Source organism: Protopterus annectens, chromosome 13.part0 (genome assembly GCF_019279795.1).
Source record: "Protopterus annectens isolate FY-2018-M chromosome 13.part0, PAN1.0, whole genome shotgun sequence".
Taxonomy (NCBI): domain Eukaryota; kingdom Metazoa; phylum Chordata; order Ceratodontiformes; family Protopteridae; genus Protopterus; species Protopterus annectens.
Genome location: NC_056747.1, coordinates 328,593,602 through 328,619,521, shown reverse-complemented (window position 1 = coordinate 328,619,521; position 25,920 = coordinate 328,593,602). Strand labels below are relative to the sequence as shown.

Below are 25,920 nucleotides of genomic sequence, written 5' to 3'. Positions count from 1 at the left end.
CCAGCCACATGAGCATGAAATGCAGAAACTGCTTTGCCCTGATTCCCCTCTCTGGGAGAAGCCGCAAAGGATACACTTGTACACGATTGGCCTCCGGGTCTCCTGTATGCATTCCCACCAATCCCATTGATACTCAAGGTACTACAGAAAGCAAAAGCCCTGGGAAGGACCATCATTCTAATAGCCCCTCATTGGCCTCGTCAGATTTGGTTCCCCTTCCTTCGACTTCATCTTTTGGAGGACTCTTGTATTCTGGACCCAGTTCCAGATCTTCTGAAGCACTCGGGGGAACTTCATCCCTCTGTTCAGTCCCTGAAACTGACAGCTTGGCTGCTCCAATTCTCATCATAGCCAGGTTCCATAACCTTTCTGAGACTAAACAAATTCTCATATCCTCTCATAAATCCTCTACAAGGAAGCTATACCTTAGCAAATGGAAATAAATGTTCTATATGGGCCTGTCAAAACAGCATTGATCCCTACCTAGCCCCTATGGCCTCTATACTGGAGATCTGAAGTAGTTAACTACATTTGATCATCAACCTGTGGGTATCGGATCCAACATGGATCCGAGCCAGCAGCTTTACAAGCTAGAGATCCGAGCACCAAGCTCCTCCCCCATACCCGTAATACCCTGCTACCTCCTTCCAATCCTAAGATCTCGTTTGCTGCGGCTTTGTCAAGCACAAGTTTTTCGAGCTCCTAGCGTTTAGGCGAATTGTAAGTGTTTTTTTGTCAAAATCTTTCTTAGTTTTTTGGTGTGTGTGGCTAGTTAATTTCTTAGTTTAAACCCCTGAGATTTACCATTCCCTCCTAGTTTAAAGCCTAGTAGCCCCCCCTTTTCCCTTAGGTGTTTGTGTGGGTGCGTGTGTCTCTTTTTGTTTAGAAATCATGGCCGAGGCCCCAAAGGCCATCTTTTCTAAGTGCATTGAGTGTGGCCATAAGCTTTCCCCAGCGGATGGCCGCACTCAGTGCATCCTCTGCCTGGGGGTATTGCATTTGACATCGGGCTGCCAAATTTGTGCAGCCTTTAACCCCCGGGCCCTGAGGGATAGGAGGAATAAGCTGATTCTGGCAGGTCTTCTACCCACGGAGTCGGCTTCTTCCTCCTCTCCCTCAGTGGCTACAGCAGCAGCTGTGGCTGCTCAGCCTGCTCTCCCCTCTCCCCTGGCTGGAACTCAACCTCCCACTTCTTCTCAGGGAGAGAGGGACTCAAAAGAGGAGAGAGTGGGGAGAGAGAGAAAGAGAGGCACAGAAGCCACAAGCGGCGGGCCGACTCAGCCCCCTCGGCCACGCCTGCCAAGCTGCTCTCCTCACCCCAGAAGGTCTCCGGGCTTTCCTCCCCTCGGCTCCATTCTCCATGCTTCTCACCAGAGCCGGAGGAGGAGACCCGACCATCTTCAAGGTTGTCACGGCGGCCCTCTTGGCCAGCTTCGGCGGCCTCCTCTAGGTCGACCCATAGCCTCTCCGACGCAATTATGGACCGGATGATGCGTCGTCTTCTCCATACCCAACTGCAGATGGAAGTGCTGCTCCCCCCCCCAGGGGGGAGTTCAGCCCCACATTTTGCCCTGATAGCTCCTTCTCCGATCCACTATCAGGTTTCGGAGCCATCGGATCCAAGGAGTTATCGCTACCTCGATGCTGGCCATGGCCTCGAGTTTGTCGGATCCGAGCTCTTGGGGCCAAGAGCTGGAGTCGGATCCGAGGGGGCCAGTGTGTCTTCAGCTCCATTTTGGTCGGAGCACACTTCCCTCTCGGGTCCGAGTGCTTCGGCTCTGATGCCAATCTCCACACCGAATCCGAGGGTGTTAACCACGTAGCCCAGAGAGATTGATTCACCCTCAGCTTTCGAGGTGGTTGAGAGGGTCCTCCCGAGAGGTTCGAGACCCAGTGCTCTTTCTTTGGATTCCGCCCCCACCCCCTTGCAGCTGAGCTGGTCTTCCATCGTCCAGTCCCAGGGACAGCCTGCGTTAATGCCCCAGCCTGTTCCACTGGCAGGACATGACCCTGTTGGTGAGCCCTCCTTGGACAGTCCCACCGAGGAGGCCCCTCACAAACATAAGTGTAAGAGGAGGCACTTGGACTCCCCTGAGTCCCTCACGGAGGACACCGATTTGGAGGAAGGGGAAGGTTCCCCCAGGTCACCCCCTGAGGACATCTCCTTTGGAGACATTATGGAAATGCTTTGCCTAAAGGGGGGGGTAGTCAGCCCAAAAACCTTCCTCGGACGAGTCTGTGTTCCTGGAGACATTCGATGCAGGCCCGTCTATCTCTTGGGTGTCCCCTCCAGCCGACCCCCTGGTTGACCTCATCACTACCATGGCATGGAAGGAACCAGACACTGTAGAGCCAATCCCCAGGAGGCCAGATAGGATTCTTAGTCCCCCTGTGGATAGGATGGCTTGGAGTAAGGGTTCCCCGGTAGATGCCATGGTGGTGGTGGCAGCCATCAAGAAGGAACTTGCCCAGGATAGTTCCTCGATCCATCCCCCTGATAAGGAGTCTCAGATGACAGATCGTATCGGGAAGCGGATGTTTGCTTCAGCTACCTTTTCCATAAGGGCTGCGAATTATTTGGCCCATGTAATTAGACTTCAGCAGGATCTGGTGAAAATACGCTGAGTCTCCCCCTGAGTCCTTGTCAGCCGAGGACAAACGGACTTTCTCAGCCTGCATGGCCACTCTGAAATCTGTTTCGAACACGTCTATGTGGCTACTTTCCCATGCCACGGAGAGGGCCGCTAGAGCCAGCGGGTCCGGCATCGCCTTAAGGCGTCACGCCTGGCTCCAGCTTTGTGACTTTGCGGAACCTTTCAAGGTGTCCTACGTGAACGCACCCTTCAGTTCTACCCTGTTCAGGAAGACCGTCCACGACACATTGGTTCAGAGCGAGAAAGATGGGAAGACGCTGTCTGCCGTCCGAGTCCACTTCTCGGCTCCTCAAAGGTCCTTTTCCAGGAACCAGAGAGGACAAAAGAAGATGTGGTTCCGGAAGTCTCAGCAGTCCTGTTATGCTCCGGACCCTTCATCCTTCAGAGGTAGAGGGGGACAAGGTGGACGCTGGGTCAGAAGCAGAGGTCGGGGCAAAAAATTTTGGGTCGCAAGAACCTTTTTCTGACTGACCCACACAGCAGCCCTGAGGGGTTGCCCGACTGCTCCTCTCTGGAGGCAGTCGGGGGCGTTTTTCGAAGCACTTGGCCCAATGGGAGTCCATCACAACAGATTGCTGGGTGCTTCAAATAATATCCAGAGGTTACTCGATCCCTTTCATAAACCTGCCTCCTCAGTCGAGGCGCCTCCCCGATGTACCACCCAGTTAGAGGGAGGCTGCAGCTTTAGAGGTAAAAAAGCTGCTAGAAAAAAGAGCCATCTAGCACGTCCCCCCAGGCCAATCTGGGTTAGGCAATTACTCCAGGTTCTTTTCGGTGCCAAAGAAGACAGGGGTCTTAAGGCCGATCCTCAACCTTTCAACAATGAACCTCTTCATTGCCAAGGAGAAATTCCAGATGGTCACGCTTCAATCCATTCTGCCCCTTCTGCAGAAGGACTGGATGTGCTTCATAGACCTCAAGGATGCATACTATCACATTCTCATGGACAGGCGATCCAGGAGGTTCCTCCGCTTACGGCTAGGGGCCAGTCATTACCAGTTCAGGGTCCTACCCTTCGGCCTCACCACAGCCCCCAGGGTGTTCACCAAGGTCATGGCAGTTGTAGCGGCCCCCCTGAGACTTCAGGGAATACAGTTTTTTTCTTACCTAGACGACTGGCTCTTTACCGCCCCTACCATCCATCTACTCTGCTTAGCCAGAGTTTGCTTCCTACTTCTAGCGCCCTAATTGGGGATCACCATAAACTTCAAGAAGTCATTCCTTCAACCAGTTCAGGTCATGGAGTTCATAGGGGCCAGAATAGACACACTTCAGACCAAGGCCTTCTTGACATCAGACAGACTTCGAAGTTTGACCTTTCATGTTTTAGCCCTTCTTCAGTCACCTGCCTCATCAGCAGAGTTAGTCCTGAGAGCTTTAGGGCCCATGGCAGCAACAATCAATCTCCCGCCCTTAGCTCGCTTGCACATGAGGGTTCTCCAGTGGACTTTGCAGGTTCAGTGGTCCATCCTTCACCACCCATTGGACTTACCGATTCCTCTCAGCAGAGTTTGCAGAAATTCCCTCATGTGGTGGCTCCAATCTTGAGAACTTCGAGAAGGACGACCGTTTGTTATGCCACAACCCCAAGCCATGGTGACCATGGACGCTTCTCGCCTGGGGGGGGGCATTACGCGGGCAGAACTGTCCAAGGTATGTGGACTCGGACAGAGACCGTTCTGCATATCAGTGTTCTGGAGATGAGGGCGGTGCTTCTAGCGTGGCAAGCCCTTCATGCCTTTCTCCCTCCAGGGACTATTGCAGTTCAGTCAGACAACATGTCAGTGGTCTGGTACATCAACAGATGGGGGGGACCAGGTCTTACCCTCTTTGCCGAGAGGCCATGAGAGTTTGGGATTGGGCGATATCCACCAACCTTTTTCTGTTAGCAATGCACATTCCGGGTCAGTCCAACATCCTAGCGGACAAACTAAGTTGAACTATCCTCTCGCCTTACAAGTGGTCTCTGAATCCCTTAGTACCGAAACAGATCTTCCGCAAGTGGGGTCAGCCTTGCTGCGATCTCTTCGCGTCGCCTTCCGACACGAAGTGCAGCGAGTTTTTCACTGTAATTCTCCCTCCGGGGGAAAGCCCCAGAGATGCTCTGGTCCATGCTTGGCCACCTGGTCTTCTTTATGCTTATCCTCTTCTTCCGTTGATGACAAAATTCTTACAGAAAGCTCGTCGGTTGAGGAACAAGATTATCCTCATAGCCCCATTCTGGCCTCTTCAAGCCTGGTTCGCGTGCCTACGGTCTCATCTTATAGCTCCTCTCTGGATCTTGGATCCCATCCCGGATCTGATATCTCATCCTTCGGGATTGAAACCACTGAATCTGGTCGATCTCAAGCTCTCAGCTTGGTTGATCCAGTTCCATTAGTTGCTAGGACTCCCGGTATCTCGTCTGCAGTTAGATCTATTCTGGTAGCGGCGCATAAGCCTTCTACCAGGAAGGTTTACAATAGTACATGTAAGTGGTTTTCCATTTGGGCATCTCATAGGAATTTGGACCCTTTCAATGCTCCCATCCCAGCAGTGCTCGATTTCCTATCTCATATTTTTCAGCAAGGGGCCAGTTCTTCTACTGTATATGTTCAAATGGCTGCCATCTCCCATTTTCACATCGGAGACAATCTCAATCCCCTTGCTTCCACCAAGATTTGTAAGACTTTTCTGACAGGTACGTTTCTCTTGAGACCTCCTGTTAGGAACTCCATCCCTCCATGGGATCTAACTTTGGTCCTTCATGCTCTGACTGGACCACCTTTTAAACCTGTAGCTTCTGTTGATTTGAAATTCTTGTTCTGGGAAACTGCCTTTTTGGTAGCTATTACCTCAGCTAGAAGGATGTCAGAGCTTCAGGCCCTCTGTATTAAGCCCCCATATTTTGTTTTCCATAAGGACAAGGTCTCTCTCAGGACTAACCCATCTTTTCTACCTAAAGTGGCCTCTGAGGCGAACATCAATTGGTCCATTAATCTGACAGTTTTTTTTCCCTAACTATCAAAACAAAGTGGAGTACAAACTTCATTTGTTAGATGTTCATAGACAGTTACATTATTTACACAGAACAGCTGCCTTCCGCAAGTCTGATCAGCTCTTTGTTTCCTTTGCAAAGCCCTTCTTGGGTAAGCCACTGTCGAAGGTGACTCTAGCCAGATGGATTTCTAATTGCATTCGGCTCACATACAAACTATCTGGCCTACCAGAGCCTATAGGGGTTCATGCTCATTCTACCCGCTCTACGGCTACATCTCCTGCATTCTGGTCTAGAGTTCCCTTGGATGACATTTGCTCTGTGGCTACTTGGGCATCCTCTCATACCTTTATCTCTCACTATAAATTGGATTTAGTGTCTAGAGGAAGGGCGGCTTTTGGTTCTGCAGTGCTCCAGAATATCCTTCCTTGAGGACCTCCCAAGCTTTTTGGTAGCTGGGGACTGTCCCACAGGTTGATGATCAAATGAAGTCAACTACTTCAGATAAAGAAGTTATGTACTCGCCATAACGTTCCATCTGAGTAGGTAACTTAATTTGTCAGTAACCTACCCTCCCTCCTTCCCCCTAACCTGGTTCTTTGATTACCTGAACCCTAGGATGGTTTTTCAGGTCCTTTGTTAATCCTCAAGTTAGGATTCTTCAGGTTGTTGTTTTGTCGTTGTGAGGTTATATAGGTGGGCAAACGCGATCTGAGGATTGGAAGGAGGTAGGGTATTATGGGTAAGGGGAGGAGCTCGGATCTCTAGCTTGGAAAGCTGCCGGCTCGGATCCAGGTCGGATCCGTTACCCACAGGTTGCTGACAAATGAAGTTACCTACCCAGATGGAACGTTATAGTGAGTACATAACTTCTTTTTCTTGACCATAATCTTCAATAAAGGAGCAGCAACAGTCCGTGTTCAACTTGGCGCCATTTCTAATTTTCACCTTGGATTTGAAGAGTTTAACATTGTCACATAAACTATCCAAAGCCTTTCTCAAAGGGAACTTTCATCTCAGACCACCTGTGAAATCTCCCTTTACCCCATGGAATCTAAATTTTATGCTTTCTCACATTATTCTCCCTGCAGTCGAACCAGCTTCCTCGTTTATCCTCAAATTTTTGTCATGGAAGACTATCGTTTTAGTAGCTATCACTTCTGCCTGCAGAGTGTCAGAGCTTCAGGCCTTGTCCATTAAGCCTCCTTATTTGATTTTCCATGCTGACAGTCTCTCACTCCGAACTAACCCCTCTTTTTTGCCTAAAGTTTGCACTGAAGCTAATCTATAATCAAATTATTGATTTGCCAGTTTTCTTCCCCAGTCACTCCAACAAGTTAGAATATATGCTGCACAAACTTGATGTTCATAGCTCAGATTTTACTTGGATAGAACAAAAGATTTTAGGAAATCTGAACAGCTTTTCATCTCCTTTTCAGATGTTCATAGACTGCTCAGATTTTACTTGGATAGAACAAGATTTTAGGAAATCTGAACAGCTTATCATCTCCTTTTCAGACTCCAGGAAAGGTATGCCAGTGGCCAAAACAGCTCTGTCCAAGTGGTTATCTGATTGTATCACATTTGCTTATTCAGCTGCTAATATTCCCTTACAACATAAAATTAAGGCTCACTCCACCAGAGCAGTGTCTACATCCTCTGCTTTTTCTGCCAGACTTCCTATTGATAACATTTGTGCAGCAGCCACTTGGTCAAGACCTCATACCTTTATTACTCATTACAAAGTTGTCAGGGCCTCCTTTGGGTCTGCTGTCCAGAAAAACATACTCCCGTGAGACTCCCGAGATAGATGGTGCTTGGGACACTACTCATCTGTAAGAATGAACGGCAAGATAGAACAACTCACATGGAACGTTATGGTAAGTACATAACTTCTTTTTTTCTGTCTCTGAGACAACACATCCCTGCTGTTTCTGTAATCCATGGTGGAGATTTTTTAAGTTGTTTTTGGGTCTAATAGAAATCTTTGAAATTAGTACAGAAAGGAAAATATTGTTAGAATAACTCACAGGTTTACTAAGACCAAGAAGGTAGAGAGATCATCAGTCTTACCTGTTTTAGTACATGACTGACTATAGATATGTAAAAGTTTTTTAGTTTTTTTGGATTAGGAATAATTCTGTATTTTATTAGCTTTTGTATAAGATAAAAAAAAGAAAAAGGAATACTGTTACTGATGTTATAAGCCATAAATCCTGAATGTTGAATGTTTTTGGATGTTGATGAAATACCCAGAAATTAGGAGGAATATCGATGGAAATCTTGGAGACTTGAAGTTACTGATTTTAACAGTAAAGTGGTCTTCTCATTTTGTAGTGATAGGCATTTGGGTTTTTGAAAAAGGGACTTCCAGTAAGACAGCATAAATAATGCCTAGTGCATAATTGTGCAACTCATCCTGCCTCAGAACTGAAGATCCAAGTAAGATAATTTGTGTCCTTAATGTGAGGACATAACTATGTCTTACTGATGACTGAGCTAATTGGGATGATGATAACAATGGTCTAAACAGTTGTGAATAAAAGTAGTTTTATTATGCTTTGTGTGTTACATGTGCAGCCTTCAAGCCCTTTACGTTTTCCTTGCTACATGATTGGCATTAGATAGGACATGACTGACCACTGCAGGACTAGGGTTAGCATGGCAGCCTTTTGCTATGAAGAGGTTTATGTGCAACTATCGGATGACTAATTTTGTAGAATTATGGGCAGCTTGGTCTAATAAAATTTATGCCCTCATGTACTATTGGCTTTAAATATTAAAGCTATGATATGCAATCAAGGTCTAGTTTTTAAGACATAGATGTAGTAATTGCATTTCCTGGTTGGTAAGAAACAAGTATTGAATTTTAGTCGTGTAAAGGTATGCAGTGTTTTTTTTTGTTTTTGTTTTTCTTTTGTTTTATTTTTACTCCTTGCAGCTGACCTTCCCTTCAAGTCTACTAGACTTGCCTTAGCCATTCCTGGGCTCAATCTGACCCAACCTCCCAATCAAACGGTATGCCTGTTGCAGTAGGGAGCTTGCCAGGAGCTTAATGCTACTGTTGCAGCGAACCTAGGCTGTCATCCTCTTCCCAGGATTGGTGAACTAGCACTGGCTGCTGTCTCCCATCCTTCCCCATATTGCCCGTCCAGCTTCTTACAAAATAGTTGATTTCTGCAGCTTCCTATATTTCCTGTTCACTTTTTTGAACTTCTGGGTGCCAGTCACTTAAAATCTGGTATACTAAAAATACATGTACTTCTGACAGAATTTTCACACTCTTGTATGGACTTGCAGTAGTTTTATAACCTAACAGAAAATAGTGTGTACCTGTGTTTCAGATGAAATGTATGCCTGCAGTGGAGCTGCCACAGAGATGTCCTTGAACCTTGCATAGTATGTTAGCGTCTGACATTTGACTGAAAACTTGGGAAAAATGAATCTTCCAGACAGAGGATCTCTCTCTGGTTTTATGACTTACTGAGTCAAATCTTAGCCAAGTGACTCACATTTCTGATTCACTATAAGTTTGAAAGTGTAAGATGAATCCTCGTCTCCAACTTGTAAGAATAAAAGTGTTTTAAAAGCTTTGATATTGATTGATTGCATGACAAAGTTACTTAGATTTTTTTATACCAGAAACTATTATGCTGCAGTTTAAAAAAAATGATAGTGATAATTGATGCATGAAATGTTTTATTTCAACTGGTTCACTGAGGGAGGGAGAACACCAGACTGTTCTAAAGGCTGCAGGTGGATGGCCTAGTTCTAGAGATATTTTGTATATGAGCATGAACTCTATGCTAGCATAATTTGGATACCTTACTTCAGAAAGATCTTAGTAGTTGTTAATGTCATTAATTGGAAAGTATACGCAAACAAGCCACTTACAGCATAGGTTTTTCTTCAAGCAACAACTATGGAAGTTGTCAATTATTGTTGAGGTAACTTAACAGTGTTTGGGAGGGTGGCTTAATGGTTAAGGTGTTTGTCTTACAAACACAAGGTGCAGGGTTTGAGTCTCACAAGGGATAATTGGCTAGGCTTACAATGGCTCGCAAGGGCAGTTAGCCTAATACTAACCTATGAACCTAAATACTTTTTTCAAATTACTGAGCAAACTTAATGTAGAATCTTATGCATGGTCAAGGCTACTTGAATTTGTGCCAGATATGCAGTATGATTTAACTAGTTAAATCACAAATTGGAAATGTGACTGGCCTTTTGTGGAGGTGAATGCTCCTAACCTAACCTTTAGTTGCCATCTGACTATCCAACATGTAACAGATCACCATGTGATCATTTCGATCTTGGTAAACTACAGTGAATGGGATGACAGGATGTTCAAAGCTGAGGAATCCAGATATGATCTGAATGCAGAAATCATGTATATAGTAGAGTGTAGGACATACAGAGACCGTAGTTAGCAGAGGAAACCATTAAATTATAGAAGGTACAGAAAGTATATAAACAGTAAGGGGTCAGCTAAAGATTTTAAAATGCTTCCACGTTTCAACTAAGTTTAAAAACAATTTAATTAATGAGAAAAGGTTTTAATGCTTATTTTTAAAATATTTACTTGTATATCATTTGATCTTTTTGTATATTTACTTGTTTACTTTGTGTTTTCTTGTTATCTTTATATTGCAGTCAGTATGAGTTTTAAACTTAAAAGTTTCGATAAAAGTGAAATATTTAAACCATTATAGTGAGAAATTATATATGTTAAGATATCGTTTGTAACCCAACATCATTTATTTGAACATTTTCGGTTAGCTGTTTGCCAGTTTTTTAAAGTGGATAGGAGAATTTCATTGGCAGAGCCCATTACCGATACCACTTACCTTGTAGAATATTCTAAGACTTAGAATGGGATTGCTTGATACTGGTCAATTCTTGTATCTATTGTTTTTGATAAAGGAAAAAAAAAAACACTTGGCTGTGGATTCACTGCTAAATTTGTGTTTGCTATATTCTCTATTTCCCCCATAATTGTGCTCAGAAACACAACTAGCATTCTTTATAGATTTGTCTAATTGCTGTTACTATCCTTGTGGAATAGTGTCATATGGGCTTTTGATGTTCTTTCATAAACACCATTGTTGATGGTGAACTTGTGGCTTTGCTGGAATTTTGCTGTCAGCATTCTTCTTTCACTAGTTATACATTGCTGAATGTCTTTATGGATAGGTGGCTAGCCGGCTGCCCATAGGGAGGGAGGTGAATGGATGAGGATTTATTCTGCTTACGCAAGTTGTGTGCTGCTGAACTCTTGTTAGCTTGAGAAGCTTTGACATTGAACTGCTCTCTGGTTTGACTACTTTATTACAGCAGGTAGGTGGCATGTACAGAGCTGCTGTCTGGTCTGGGATTTTCTTCCTAGTCCACACTCAAGCTAAATGTTTTTGGCTGAAAGCTAGTTAACACCCACTGCTAAAGCCCCTCCTTTTCTTTTTCTACTGTTTGTGTACATTCATTTTTAGACCTACCTTAACTGTGCTTTCTTAAATGATGCCTACTTTAACTGTGCTTTATAAGTGATTATGTTTTGTTCCTTGACATTTGTGTAGCAGATCTGGAGGCTTGTTAATTAATTAATTAATTTCCTTTCTTTAATGTGCCTTAAGAGTATTTTTTGTATTGATTTCCTAATCTTCTGCTTCTTTGTCTCGCTGCTTGCTTTGATTAAATATGTTTCTACTTTGTAGTCTTTGCCATCTTCTGCTGTGCTGTTATTTTTATACTGGAGCAGTAATTGATCAGTTTCCATTTCCCTGCTTGCTACTGCTTAGCAAACTTCTGGACAGACTCATTTAGTTTACTGGCCATCTAATGTCGGATGATTAGCTAGCAGCTATAGATAGGGTAGCAGATCATATTGTCCTTTCAAACTGGTGGTCTTATTGGGTCCAAACAGGATTATGGTTAAACAGTTTCCTAATGGGGAGTAATGGTAGTCTGCTCAGCCAGTTCTCTGCTCCTAACAGGTTTTCAGGAAACTCAAGGACTTTGTGTACCCTCTAATTGTGAAGAGAAGGTAATTTAACCCTGCTCATTTGGGCATCAGGACTGGCCTCTATTCTCTTTCCCAAGTTTCAGCAAATGCCAAACCATTCAAAATGTGTTCATAATTAATGGGTTCAGCACTAGTCGTGGAATACAGGAGGGTACTGAATGTCATTGCATTAACAAAGTTCTTAAGTACGTCAACATGAACCTAATTGCTGGTGATGGGGTCATAGTCATGCCTCAGTCAAAATGTAGTATCTTCTAGTTACAAAAAGCAATTCTCTCAAAGTTAACCTTGTGAAAAGGAATGCTGCCAAGTAAGAAGATGGTCCTAGCTGGGTATTAATTCAGATCATAGACATGCATACCAAAATTTTTGTGGCTTACTTATTGTCCTACATATTATGCTTAACAGATAGTCTGTAATCTTAATTACTTCAGTGCTGATAGGAGCAATTTAACAGAACACTAAATTTATCTCATGTATAAAATGATACCCCCAGACCTAATCCTTCTGTGGAAGCACATTTGTTTCTCAATAGAGTCTGGCAGTTGGCAAAGAGGACTGAGGCTGAGAGTTGCTAATGAGTTACTTCCTGTGTTTTGATTCCATTAGCCTTGATTTGCCTTCCATGTGACCTTGACTAATTTAGTTAACCAGACATTGCTTTGGGGTTATTGGGCATTTTGGTTAGGCTCATTAATAGTCTCCTGGACTGCATGCCTAGTAACCAGTTATGGACCTACTGCCAGCCTCTTATAGTTGCCTTTGGTCTGCTGTCGTACTCTGTTTCATAAGTGACAGGTCCATGAATGTCTGTCAGTTGTCATTCAGATGACCAATGATTTTGCTATTCTTGGTTACTAGCAGGTCCATTCCTTAAAGTATGGAAATGGCAAGTCTGGTAGAGGTCGACCTCTATGATTGATGTCTCTATATAAATATTTTGCCCATTTTCTGGAATTCAGTGTTTTTCTTCACCTTCTTGTAAGGGCTCAGGATAAGCTCTTTCCCTGCCATCTTAGAAGGTTAAAAGATCAAAAGTGACCATGGCTACCAACTGCAGTGATGACAGAGTTCAGAGGGGGGGGGGGATTTTGCATGACAGGAGAGGAAAAGGAACCCTTTGGATGATGGCGTACTGTCAGTATTTACTTATGTTTAAGAAACAGAGTAGAATAGTGAGAAATGTGACCAAAGAAGATCCTTGATAGCTACCTTAGATTGCTCTGAAGAGCTGTTCGACAGTCAGTCAGCATGGCAGTGTCCAGTACAAGCTATCCCACCAAACTAGATTCCACTTTAGCTAATAAAATTAAAAGACATATATTATCCTTTGAGATTAGTCAGGACTTGTAGAGCTATCTTCAACACCTTTGAGTCTGTTGCCACAGAGTTCTTCTGCACCACCTATCCATCCCTTCTAATTCGTTAAAATATCCCACAGATCAGTCTGAAAGCTTTTTGGTGAGTTACTGCTCTCTTCGTCCCAGGTTACCACACCTATACGTGACCTTTCTTAAAGTGGTTAAACTTCTACTTGACAGACCTTTTTACTTTCCTGTATTTGACCTTTTTCTGAACTGTGGTGTCTTCCTTCAAATATGTGCTATCTGTCACACTCCAGGGTTACTTCTCTAGGTATTTCCCAAATGTACAAACCCTTGTCTCCCATAACAAAACTAGTAGAAAAGATAGTGTTCAACCAACTCCTTGACCCTGTTAACAAGTGTGACTTGCTATCCATGGTACTACATAGAATTTGTAAAGGATACAACATTGGAACAGCAAGTTGTAGTGTTAGTCATTTCACCCTTTCCTGAGTAGAGAAAGTCTTCTTTACAGGCACTGTATCTACTGGCATGGAAAAGTGTTTAATTCAATTAATCACTATACTTTTAAAATGAAACATTACAGTTCTTGTATTGGTCCACTTAAGGGGCTATAAAAGTAGTTAACTGATTACACATTTCACATAATGAAGGCCATACCATTTCAGATATGGGCTATGTGAACACCAAAATGGAGGAGTATGGCTACAAGCTACAGATAAGCTTCAGCTTGTAGTTTTAGGGTTGATTCCCTCAATCTTATTTGCCTAAAATGTGGCTTAGAGCAAGCCACTTAATCAGACAGGGATCCTAGGCCTTAACCCTGCTGGGCAGTCCAATTAACAAAAGGTGTAAATGAAACAAAAATATTTTTGGTTTCAGCATTAATGGAATATATCTTATTGACATCTATTGACATACATACATACTGCACAGGTTAGAAAAGCACTGTCCAAGGCCAAGAATACAGCTTCTATGTGACCTGGCAATATCCCTGGCTGTGTTCTACATGAACTACAGAGTGAACTGGCACCTCACCAGTGTGCCCTCTTCAGTCACAGCCTCACCTCAGGCTTTGTCCCTACCGAATGGCGCACTGCTACAGTCATCCTTCTCCACAAAAGAGTAGTGACTACAGACCCTGGAAACTATCGCCCCATTAGCCTGACGAGTCTGATATGCAAAACAATAGGAAGCATCATCATGGACATAATAAGGATATAGGGAATCTCCAAACTCTGGATCCTACACAGTTTGGTTTTGTGAAGGGTAGATCATGCCTGCTCAACTTGGTCGACTTCTTTGAGTCCGTCACCAGAGCTGTGGACGTAGGCAAGGTGGTTCATACTCTCTACCTTGATCTGGCCAAGGCCTTTGATACCATTCCCCACTCAGGAATTATAGAAAGATTCGCTAAGCTAGGGATCAAACCCTATATATCACTAGGTGAGTTGCAAACTGGCTCACAGATAGAACCCACAGTTTGAAAGTAGCTGACTCCAAGTCAGACTGCTGACCAGTTACGAATGGAGTCCCACAGGGTTCGGTCCTTGGTCCTCTGCTGTTTGGTATCTACTTCTCTGAAGTCCAGGCCAACACGAAGGGACTCTGGCTGACGAAGTTCGCAGACGATTGCAAGTTCGGAGCTGCTATTAACTCCCCAGTGATGTTGACATCCTACAGAAATGCCTCACTGAGACCATCGACTGGTGTCAGAACCGTGGCCTTAAGCTCAATGCTAAAAAATGTGTCATCATCCCCCTTGGGGAAAAAAACAGTTTTCTTGAATTACCACATCGATGGTAGTCCACTGAAAACAGAATACATTATAAGAGATCTGGGAACACAGGTTGACAGCAACCTCTCTTTTGACCACCACATTGCCACTGTGGTCAGAAAGACCTTCTGTGTGAGACATCTCATTACTAATGGTTTGCATCCAGGAAGAAAGAGGTCATTGTCTCCCTCTACTCTTCCCTCATTAGGCCATTCATCGAGTACACTGCTCCATTTGGCATGTACTTCACTAGATACCTGCAACAACTGGAGAGGCCGCAAAAGTACCTCACAAAGAGGATCCTAGGCCTTAAACACTTGTCCTATATGGACAGACTCAAAAAACTTCAACTATTCTCTGCCTCATAATCGCCTACTTGGAGGCAATCTCTGCTTGACTTACAAAGCCATGTCTGACCCAGCTCTGTTAGAAATGCTACATCTAAAGAAATCCCAATCCCTCCGCACCACATGCTCCAGAGACCTCAACATCATTACCACAATCAACAAAACATGTTGGAGGGACAGGTTAATAACCCAGAGAATGCCCATGCTATGGAATAGACTTCCCGTACATGTCAAGCAGTGCACCTCACTGGCCCTCTTCAAGAGAAAGACCAAATAACTGAAATCACACAGGCTGGAATCCACAAATAAAAGAGTTTTATTCCAAATTGCACAAATGGTAAGGGCTTTTGTCTGGTGAACATCACCAAACTTATTCAGACAAACTGATAAGCAAATGCAAGCATTTTTATATATCACACACTACCTGAAATCATTTAGTACCAACCAATAAGACACGAACAATAGGAATTATTGAAAATATCTACTAATAAAGAACTAAATATGTGTAATACATATTATAGAAAATATATATATATGTGCTCTAAGATAAACATTTTATCCAAGCCTGCATAGCAAAAGAAAACATATGAACATAAAATATAAAAGAATGAAAATATAAAGATATGTAAAAATATGAAAAAATATAAAAATTGTGAAAACACTTATCAAATTGCCTATTCTGTCTTCTAAGTTGTGAAACCCAATCCAGAAATGGGAAGAATATCATCTGTCAAACTTTTAATTTTAACTTACTCGAGATGGACACTACATCATTTAAACCTGGTGGTGAGTAAGCATTAAGAAATACTTGCCACCAGGTTTCCTTCTCTTCAAGGAACAACTTTCAGGGTCCCCCTGTATCCCCACATTTCACCTGCTGTAGCACCACAAATTTGAAAAAGTGGTCAGGGAAAATTTTGACATGCCTATGTAAGGCATTTTATCATCACATTCACTTATTTCATACCCATGTTCGTAAATCCGTTGTGGCAATTTGCATTGAGTTTTTGCATATATAAAAGGCTGGACACTTGGTGCACATAGCAACATACACAACTGCATGGGTATAACAACTGAATTTTCCTTTTATATTGATCCTGTTATCAAGTATAGTAATACTGGATGTTGGTAGGATGAAATTACATTGATGACACACACCACAGGGTTTCATTTTTCCTTCCATGCCCCCACTTATTGGTTGCTCCAGGAGGCCTTTAATGTTTCTACCCTTCCTGAAAACAAAATCGGGATGCCTACCAAAAGTATCCGCCAATGTTGGTTCGCTCAACAAAATGCGCAAGTTCTTGTTAATAATATCCTGTGCAATACAACTTTCACTGGACAAAGTAGATACAAATGGGCACAGAGGAACATCCCGGGAACATATACTGTTGTCAGTTACTTCATTATCATGAGGCACAGAATCAATATTGTCCCCTGCGTTACTGTACTCAACCAGGGACCTAACACTTTGAGTTGTAGTGGCTGAGGGTCCCCTCCCAAACTGTTCAAAGTAGGCATGTAAAAGCCATTCTGGCGTTTTCCAATAACCTCCTGTTTAATATTATATACAAGACTGGGGGGGGGAGATATCCTCTGTCCAAAAACATCTGACCCATAGTGTCATGTTCTTTTAAAAATCCTCATAGTTGGAAACCATACGGGCCTCTCATACTAATTGGCCCTTCACTATACCTCGTTTAACATGCATAGGATGACTGCTTGTAAAATGTAAAATACTATTCGAGTAGGTGGGTTTCCTATAAACAGTAGATTTCAACTGCCCATCCTTCAATTTATGCATCATTACATCCATTTTATCTATACTATCAGTATATGTAAATTTAAGAAAATTAGTACTTTGATTTGTATAATCCATAAACTGTGGAATACCCTCTAAGGGACCCCTCCATGCTACAAACAAGTCATCCAAGTACCGAAGATATAGGGAAATGTTGGCAATATAGAAGGAAGGAAACAAAAAACATCTTTCCCACCATGCCATCACAATATTTACAAGTAATGGACCACACACTGACCCCATAACAACATCAAGTAATTGTTTGAAATAATGTCCTTCATAATAGATATAATTGTTTTTCAACACAATATCCATTAATTGTATGTATGTATATATATATATATATATATATATATGTGTGTGTATATATTGATATTATCTTGTTCCATACCCAGTTCCTCAAATAAAAATTTGAGAACCATTCCAGTCCAGTATCTTGTGGAATGCAACTAAATAATTCTTTAGATCTATGGTCAAGAATATAATATTTTCCCCCGAAGACACTAAATCATTACACTTTTCTAAAAAGTGCCAAGAAACACAGCAAATGTAGGAAATTTTTAAAACCTTGTCTTTAAGTTGGTTGTCCAAGTATTTAGCAATGTAACTGGTCTTGAACCATCCTGAATACACTATAGGGCGTAGTGGTGGATTAGATATATCCTTGTGGATCTTGGGTACCCCAAAAATTACTGGTGTTGTAGGGGAATCAGTTGTCATATAATTATATTCGTCAATATTAATCTGATCTTGTGTTAACATATCAAATAAATCGCAGTCTGTCTTCTGATAAGCAATTTTCACTTCATTGAGGGAGGCTTCACAATAAGTGTCACTGTACAAGAGGTTAAGCATACTTTGCACATACACATCCTTCTGCATCACTACCAAGCCTCTCCCTTTGTTGGGTTGCATAACTCTAAGATCCTTTCTACCCCTCAACCCTATCAATAATCTTGAGTCACCATCAGTGAAATTGAAAGCATTTACCTGGTTTGCCTGAATAATGGCGAAAATCCATTTCACAGACTCTTTCAAAAGATTTCAAAATATTGTGTGAATCAGGGTTATAAGTACTAGGTACCTGGTGAAGTGATTGTTACCATTAAATTCATCAGTGTCATTCCTATGTAAACATTTTAAATTCAAATTATGTATGTACAGTTTAAAGTCTCAAATTAATTCAGCCAAGTCACTTTGTCTACTAGGCACAAAATTGTGCCCTTTACTCAACAAGTCAGTATGTAAGACAGAAAAGGAAACTTTAGTATAACTGTAAATTTTAAAATCTTTTTTTGAATTCATAATAACAATAGGTGATTTAGAAACAGTCACCTCTGTTGTCTCTCCATATTGGAATAAGAGCCGTTCCTCTGGCCTTGCTGTCTCCAGTTGTTCCCCTGTGGATAAGGGCTCCACTGTTGTGGTCTGAGATTCCTGAGCCTCTCCAATCATCTTGGCCCTGATGTAGCTAAAGGGACAACCTCCCCTTCATCCTCTCGCACAACATAATCCTCAGTTGCTGTGTTGGAGTTGAAACGGACCGTTCGATTCCTTGGACCAACAGGAGGTGAGGGGTAAGCTTTGCCTGCCTGATATGACCTCCAGTCCCGGTCCAACTTCTTGGCCTTCCGATTGGAAATTGCAGAGACCACATTATCCACTTGTTGAAAAATAATATCATATTGTGGATGGTATCTATTGTACAGTCCAGCCTGTTGAATACTGCGGTCCAAAACCCGAATATCTTTGTGTAGTTTGTCCAATCTAATTTTGTTATGTTTGATCATGAGCTCCAAAAGCTTGCAGCCATGGCGGTCGAACAAGGTCAAGAGTTCCTGGTGGTATAGGGAGTGTACCATAAGACCTGTGAGAAACCTCCACATCCAGAGGCCTTTAGGTACCTGTTGAGTTCTGAGACATTCTTGGAAATAAACGTTTTCTTGTTGAATCTTATTATACTCAATTAATTTGTCTTTAAAAGCCGCAAGTTGTGTGTCAACTAATGATAGATCACCCCCCTCTTCTAGCACTGATGAAACATTCCCGTTAAGCCATGAATCTAACGTACCAGGAAGAACAGCTTGCTGTGTGTTTTTAGAACGGACCACACAGTTATTACCTGCATTGGTTACACTACGAGCTTCAGAAATTAAAGGTGGAAAATCATCACCATTAAATATCTGTTCCCCTTCCCTCAAAACACGGGGTGTATTTGCAAAATCATTGTCCGACCTTGTATAATCTGCCGGGGACACATTATTACTGGCAGTAGAGGGTTTTGGGAGAAGCTGCTGTACCAAAATGGTAAGGGTGTGAACTGAATCCTTCAGTTGTTGGAAGTTCTCATAGAAAACGACAGGATCCGCTTCAGCCATGGTAATAAAAAAAAAACTTGAGATACCAACGAACCGAAAAAACAAAAAGACCAAATAACTGAAATCACACAGGCTGGAATCCACAAATAAAATCCAAGAGTTTTATTCCAAATTGCACAAATGGTAAGAGCTTTCGTCTGGTGAATGTCACCAAACTTCTTCAGACAACAGTCTGTCAAAAGTTAAAAGTTTTTGACAGATGAGATTCTTCCCCTGTTTCTGGATTGGGTTTCACAACTTAGAAGGCAGAATAGGTAATTTGATGTGTGCTTTCACATTTTTTTATATTTTTACCTATCTTTATATTTTTCATTTTTTATATTTTATGTTCATATATGTTTTGTGCTATGCAGGCTTTGATAAAATGTTTATCTTAGAGCACATATATAGAAGTAATCAGTGATTCTGTTCTGAACTTCTCTACCTGTGCAGATTTGAAATATACTTTGTTTTAGCACCTCTGTGGGCTGCCTTCTAGTTAAAGGCTCATTTGAACTATTACAGCTTCACACACTTAAAAAATCATTCATTCAAAGGGGCAACGTCAAAATAAAATGGGAACAAGTCTATCAACAGGAATCCTAATGAAAATAAAGCAATCAATTATGGCAATAAAAAATATTTAACAGTGAATCAAAAATTGCTATGGCTTTTGCACATTAACATCTGTAGGCAACATAGTATCATATTTTAATATTAATACATCTTCTAAAATGTTTAAAGAGCTTCCCTATATATCCTCATGGTGCTAGATCTAAGAAGTCACTTGCTCACTCAGGATAGTGTGAGACGAGCAATTGCCTGAGACCACTGCACACCTACTGTGTGGCAACAAGTTGGTATATGTATGTTTGGGGGTATGTGGCAGTTTGACCCCTACATAAAAACACTTTTCACGTGTTTCCAGTACTTTACATGTTGGGACGGCTTTTGAGGATTTGCAAGCAAGAAGTGCAACATGAGAAATCTAATTTTACTTTTTCATGGTAGAAGCTGTTTAAAGCGTGAACAAATTCTGTACCCCAGGTAAGGATGGAGACAAAAAAGGTTAAAATTTAAAACAAAATTAATTCTCTCTGTGTGGTTTTTGGACATGTGTTGCTGTAGAACTTAAGGAGCTGTTGGCTGCTGCTTCTTCTTTTGGCTTTTCCCAGTTAGGAGTCACCACAGCAGATCACCTGTCCACTCATGATTGGCAGTGGAGTTTTACGGTGTTGAGTTGCCAGCCCGGTGCCCAATCCTCCACAGAAGGCACACACACACCTAGGGCCCATTTAGAGTGTTCAATCCACCTACAGCATGTCTTTGGGATGTGGGAGGAAATCGGAGCATGCAGAGGAAACCCACGCGACCACAGGGAGGACATGCAGACTCCACACAGAAGGCACCCCAGCCGAGGATCGAACCGGAGAACCTCTTGCTGTGAGGTGGCAACGCTAACTGCTGCACCACCGTGGCCGCCCTAACATCACTAAAATGTTCCTGTGTTCATATTTTAAGGGATGAAAAGTGTGACCATTATATAAATTTGGCATTTTGCATAAACATTTAATTTCAGTGGCCCCTTTTCAAGGTCTGTGGTAAATTTGTGGGGGTACAGTTCTCTATGTATTATTTCCAAATTTGCAGGGGTTTGGACTTTTCATCCTAAATGAGTTACAGTGACCCTAGTATTAAGTAGCAAGGTTGTGGGAAGAAGAGCCCCCATGTCACATTTTTGTTTTCAGAACTTGCAGTATCATATATCACACTTTTAATAGCAAGCCATTTCCCCTTGCCTCCAAGTTGCATATCAGAAATGGCTAACTACCCTGTCAGGTTGCAGGACCAAGGGTCTGTGTTCCTGGTAACACCTGCATTTGGTCTGGCTATAGGAGCAAAAACATTTAATAAAATTTCACCAGCAACTTGGAACTGGCTTCCTTCTGATGTCTGGAGCAAACTAGAGTATAATCAGTTCAGGTTTAAGGTCATTTCCTACCTGCTGAGAACTCACTGCAAATGTAATTGCTTTCAGGCTAACATCTAGCTGTTTAGTCAGTAATGAAATTAATCTGGTATGTGATTTACTCTTGCTAATTAATGCTTATTAAACTGTCAGCATTATGAGCATTAGCTAGTGTTGCTCATTCTGTATTTTTATCTGGCATAATGCTATTCCTGCCTGTTAGTGAGTTTACTATTTTCTTCATGTTCGGACTATTTACTGTGTTTAAGCTGAAGAGTAGACCTAATTAGCTTCATTTACGTTCTCTGTTATCATATCATAGTCGTTTACTCTTTTGTGTCCACGCCTGGTCAATTTGCTGTTGCTGTAGTTGAGGTACTTAATGTTTATTTATATAACTATAGCATATCTAAGGTGCCCTGTGTTGAGTTACTGTCCTGCAGTTGTAGTCTCCCTGCTTGTATTTGCCTTGCAAGATCTGAATTGTAAGTCTGTACATTTGCTTGCATGTATTAAATTCACTTGATGCATCTACTTAATTTTGGTTTCTTTGGGACTGAAAAAAGGTTTTCATACCAGTTAGCTTAATGTGACAAATGGAAAAACAAATAAATGCTTAGGAAGAGCATTTTAACTAGGAATGTTTAACCTGATAAATAGAAAAATAAACAAATGCTTATAAAGAGCATTTTATCTAGGAAAGTTTAATTGGTATAGTGTTTTCTAAAAGCATTATGTCTTTGCCTCTCCGTAAACGTGACATAGTTTACCTCTCCTGTTTAATAGCTGGACAGCTTTTGTGGCATCTGAATAACCGCTTACACAGCCCGTGCGATACCCGAGTAGCAATTTGTTTACCCTTTGTGATATCTGGTAGTAATTTTCATAGTCTGCTGATGTTTGCCCAATCAGACAGTAGGTATTCCAGTGCTTGTGTTGTTTGGCCAGTAGTTGACCTAGCTAGTGTGATGTTTGAGCAGCAGTTTTCTAGCCTGTGTAATATTTACTAGCAGTTTGTCTAGTTTTTCTGATGTATGGACAGTTGTTCACCAACTTGTGTGATGTGATATCTTGATGGTGTCATATCTGGACAGCAGTTGTCCATCCTTTGTGATATGAGGTCTGGGCAGCAGTTTACCAGCCTGTGTGATATATGATTAGTAATTTGCCTATCCATCGTGATGTGGTATGTATGTATGTATGTATTTATCTGATATAGTATGCATGTATGTATGCATTCATTTATCTAGGTATCTATTTGCCTATCTTTTGTTGATTGGATTAGTCCCATTAGGCTTGTGGCCTCTTTTTAGAGGAGACCTGAGGTGACATTCATAATGAGTGGAGGAAATTTGACCAGGGCACTGAAGAAATTTTGTTTTCAATAAGTTCTGTGAGATATTTTCTATTCACTTGAGTTACATCCAGCTTGAGCAGGTGAGACCTCAGTTTTACATGTCATTTGAATAGTTGTGCACTCAAAAATGCAGCACTCCTTTACCCTGAACTGTAATGTTAGTAATGTTAAATTTAATCCAAACATGTATCATGGGAGTAGAACCCAAAGATTTCTTATCTTCCAGCATAGAAGGCAGGTAAGCCACTTGTTGAGATCAGTTTGTCCAGCCTTTGTGACATGGTGTTTGTGAAGCAGTTTGTTCAGCCTTAAATAATGTGGTGTCTGGGCAGCAATTTTCTCAGTCTGCCTAACACAGCAGCCGGGTAGCAGTTTGCCTGTCCTGTGTGATGTAGCATCCGGGGAGCAGTTTTTCCAACTTGTGTAATGTGTTTGTGCAGCAGTTTGTCCAGTCTTATTTGATGTGGTGTCTGGGCAATAGTTTACCAAGCTTTGTGAGATTTGGTGCCTTGTCAAGCAGTTTGTCAAGCCTTTATGGTGGTCTGTCGTTTTTTATCCAGGCTATGTGATGGTCTAAGCAGTTGTTTGTTCAGTTACTGTGGTCTGTCAACAGTAGATACATACTTTTTAAGTTCAGGTTTACTTTTAATAACTAGAAACGCAGCAAGTGACTGTTTAAAAATATCTCCCATTTTTCATTAAAAAAAATGGTTTTATGCAGTACTATGTTGTGAGCTCTAGAGGACAGTGTTGCCCTGCAAGTACATAATCTAAACCTAGCCTGGGTCTCTCAGTTAAATACTAGCCCTTTCCTGAACTTGGACAGCAGTTTTTTGCATTCCACATAAAAAATGTAACAGTCTATAATGTTGTACAAGAGCCTGACGTCAGTGTTGCAGACCATTTTGAGTCTCGTGTCCTAAAGAAGTCTACCTTGACAACCACAGGTCATTTCACACTTTTCTTGCCAGTAACTTTGTCTAGCGACAATAAAGTTGACGTATCCCTAAAGGGATATAAAGCTTGAAGGTATCCGCTACAGATTTCAGAAGCAGTTCAGCTTGAGATCCATCAAATAGATGCACACATTTCTTCATTTTATGTCAGTGAGAGACTTGCTGTCTATTTTATATGTAAGGATGAGTCCATGTATTTGCTCTGAGTCATCATCACCCTGTCTCTAAAGTGCCACTGAAAATACCAGTGTCTGCTGGATAGAACACTCTTTATAATGCTGTCATCTTCCATCATTCCAGAAACATTTATTTGCTTTTTGCCTGCTTTGTAGATGCCTGTGTTGCTACTGTACTAACAACATTAGTCCCACCACTGTGTAGATATGGGTTATAAACTGTATGTAAAAGTTTGGTCTTAGTATTCTGCAGTGTCCTAGACTTGTACCATTTGAAAGTCAGTTTTAAATTTAGCTTGGAAATAATTATTTTTTGTTATTTTCAGAATACAGCGGTCGATCTCAGCCATACCCATATGAGAGACTGATATTTGGTGCTTGTGCTGGACTTATAGGTCAGTCATCTTCTTATCCTCTGGATGTGGTACGTCGACGAATGCAGACAGCTGGTGTAACTGGTCATGCTTACAGCACCATTATTGGCACTATGTGGGAGATTATCCGAGAAGAGGGGCTTATCCGTGGCTTATACAAAGGACTAAGCATGAACTGGGTAAAGGGGCCCATTGCAGTAGGAATCAGCTTCATGACATTTGACCTTACACAGATTCTCCTCGACAAACTTCAGAAACAAGGTTATATTGCTAGGTAATGGGATAGCAATGACAAGGCATTAACAAAAATGTATTTGAATGTGGGAGTCTGAAAAATTTCCTTCACAGAGCAGATGACTCCTGAGCTTTAGGGCAGTGTATTTTTTATGCTGTGTGTCCATTTTTGTAGCACAGCAAAGCCCCTTGTCAGTATTCATATCTCTTATTGATTACTTGCAAGGCTTTTTCAGGTTATTGGAGAGGTGAGCTAACCGAGCCTAAGTAATTGTCCCAAGGGAAGGAGTACTAACTGATGGGCACTGCTTAGTATTTAAAGTACAATTCAGGTGCAAATTCAGTATAGTGAAAACCCTGGAGCATCTGGGAAAAAAAAATAAACAATCTTCTGCTGTCTCCCCGTACGTCAGAGGAGGTTTTACAGCTCTTTTACATGCGTTCATGTATTTACGTGCTGTTGTATACTTTATTCAAGCTTAAGGCAGTGCCATCTTACATTTTCACCAATGTACTGTAGAAATCCATGGTGGCTGAGTAGGGGACAGATTTTCAGGCAACTCTGAAGGTGGTCACGTACCTGATTTTGAAGATTGCTCTCAGAAAGGTGTTTTTTTTTTTCAGTGCATGGATTGATGTTACATGCAAAACCATCTGGTTTAAATGCCTCAAGGTACACTAACTGCATTTCTCAGCATTTGTTTGTGTGCAAAAATTCTACTACTGTAGTATTTGTTCTTATGTTTTTGGTAGTGGCTAAAGGAGGAACTTTATTGCAGTTACAGTGAAAATAATTCTGTTGACTACTTAGAGAATAACATTTCTGACACTTAGAAAATCTGAAACTGCATTAAAATATTGGATGCAAACTGGAAGTTTGGTGACCAGTATTAGTGCACTGTGACATGTCATTTTCAACAAATATTTTGCAGATATGATTTGCACATAAAATTGCTTCTGTGCTTTGCCTGCCACAAAGAAAAAAAAAATTACTGATGTTTTGTGCTACTTAGCAACAGTAAGGGATGCCATGTTGATACATCCAGAGAAGTTAATGTATAACAAGTGGCAGGCAACTTGTGTATCTTTTTAACATTATAACTCATGACCATCTTGGAAGTTGCTGGCTGCTAATTTCTAAACTATTTTATATTTTTGGAGGGGAAACTATTGGACTGTACATTAATCTGATGGTGCCAGAAATACTTTAGTAATGAATTGGCAACTGCTGCTTTAATACGCTGCTGAGACACATTGTTTTTAATGGGGATCAGTATGAGCCACAAAATCATGTTTTGAAATTTGGCAGTACTACATGTATTCATTGTAAGAAAATATATGTGAAATGTGACAGAACTTCATTGTTTGGGGGAGTGCCACTATATATATATGTGTATATATATATATATATATATATATATATATATATATATATATATATACACACACACACACACATGCATGCGTGTGTGTATTTATATATTTATATATATATATATATATATATATATATATATGTATAATGTTTGTGTGTATGTATATATGTATGTGTGCAGATGTGTGTGTGTGTGTATATATATATATATATATATATATA

The 25,920-nt window shown here is 41.6% G+C and overlaps 1 protein-coding gene across 3 annotated transcripts in view; it reads left to right on the top strand.

Moving 5' to 3' along the window:
- SLC25A42 (solute carrier family 25 member 42) overlaps positions 1-25,697 on the top strand; it is a 420,552-nt gene extending 394,855 nt beyond the window's left edge. For all 3 annotated transcript variants that reach the window (XM_044053931.1, XM_044053932.1, XM_044053930.1), the window contains one exon: positions 24,042-25,697. In XM_044053931.1, the coding sequence (XP_043909866.1) occupies positions 24,042-24,367 (326 nt within the window). In that variant the 3' untranslated portion in view covers positions 24,368-25,697. The remainder of the gene's footprint in view (positions 1-24,041) is intronic.
- Positions 25,698-25,920: the final 223 nt, after the last annotated feature.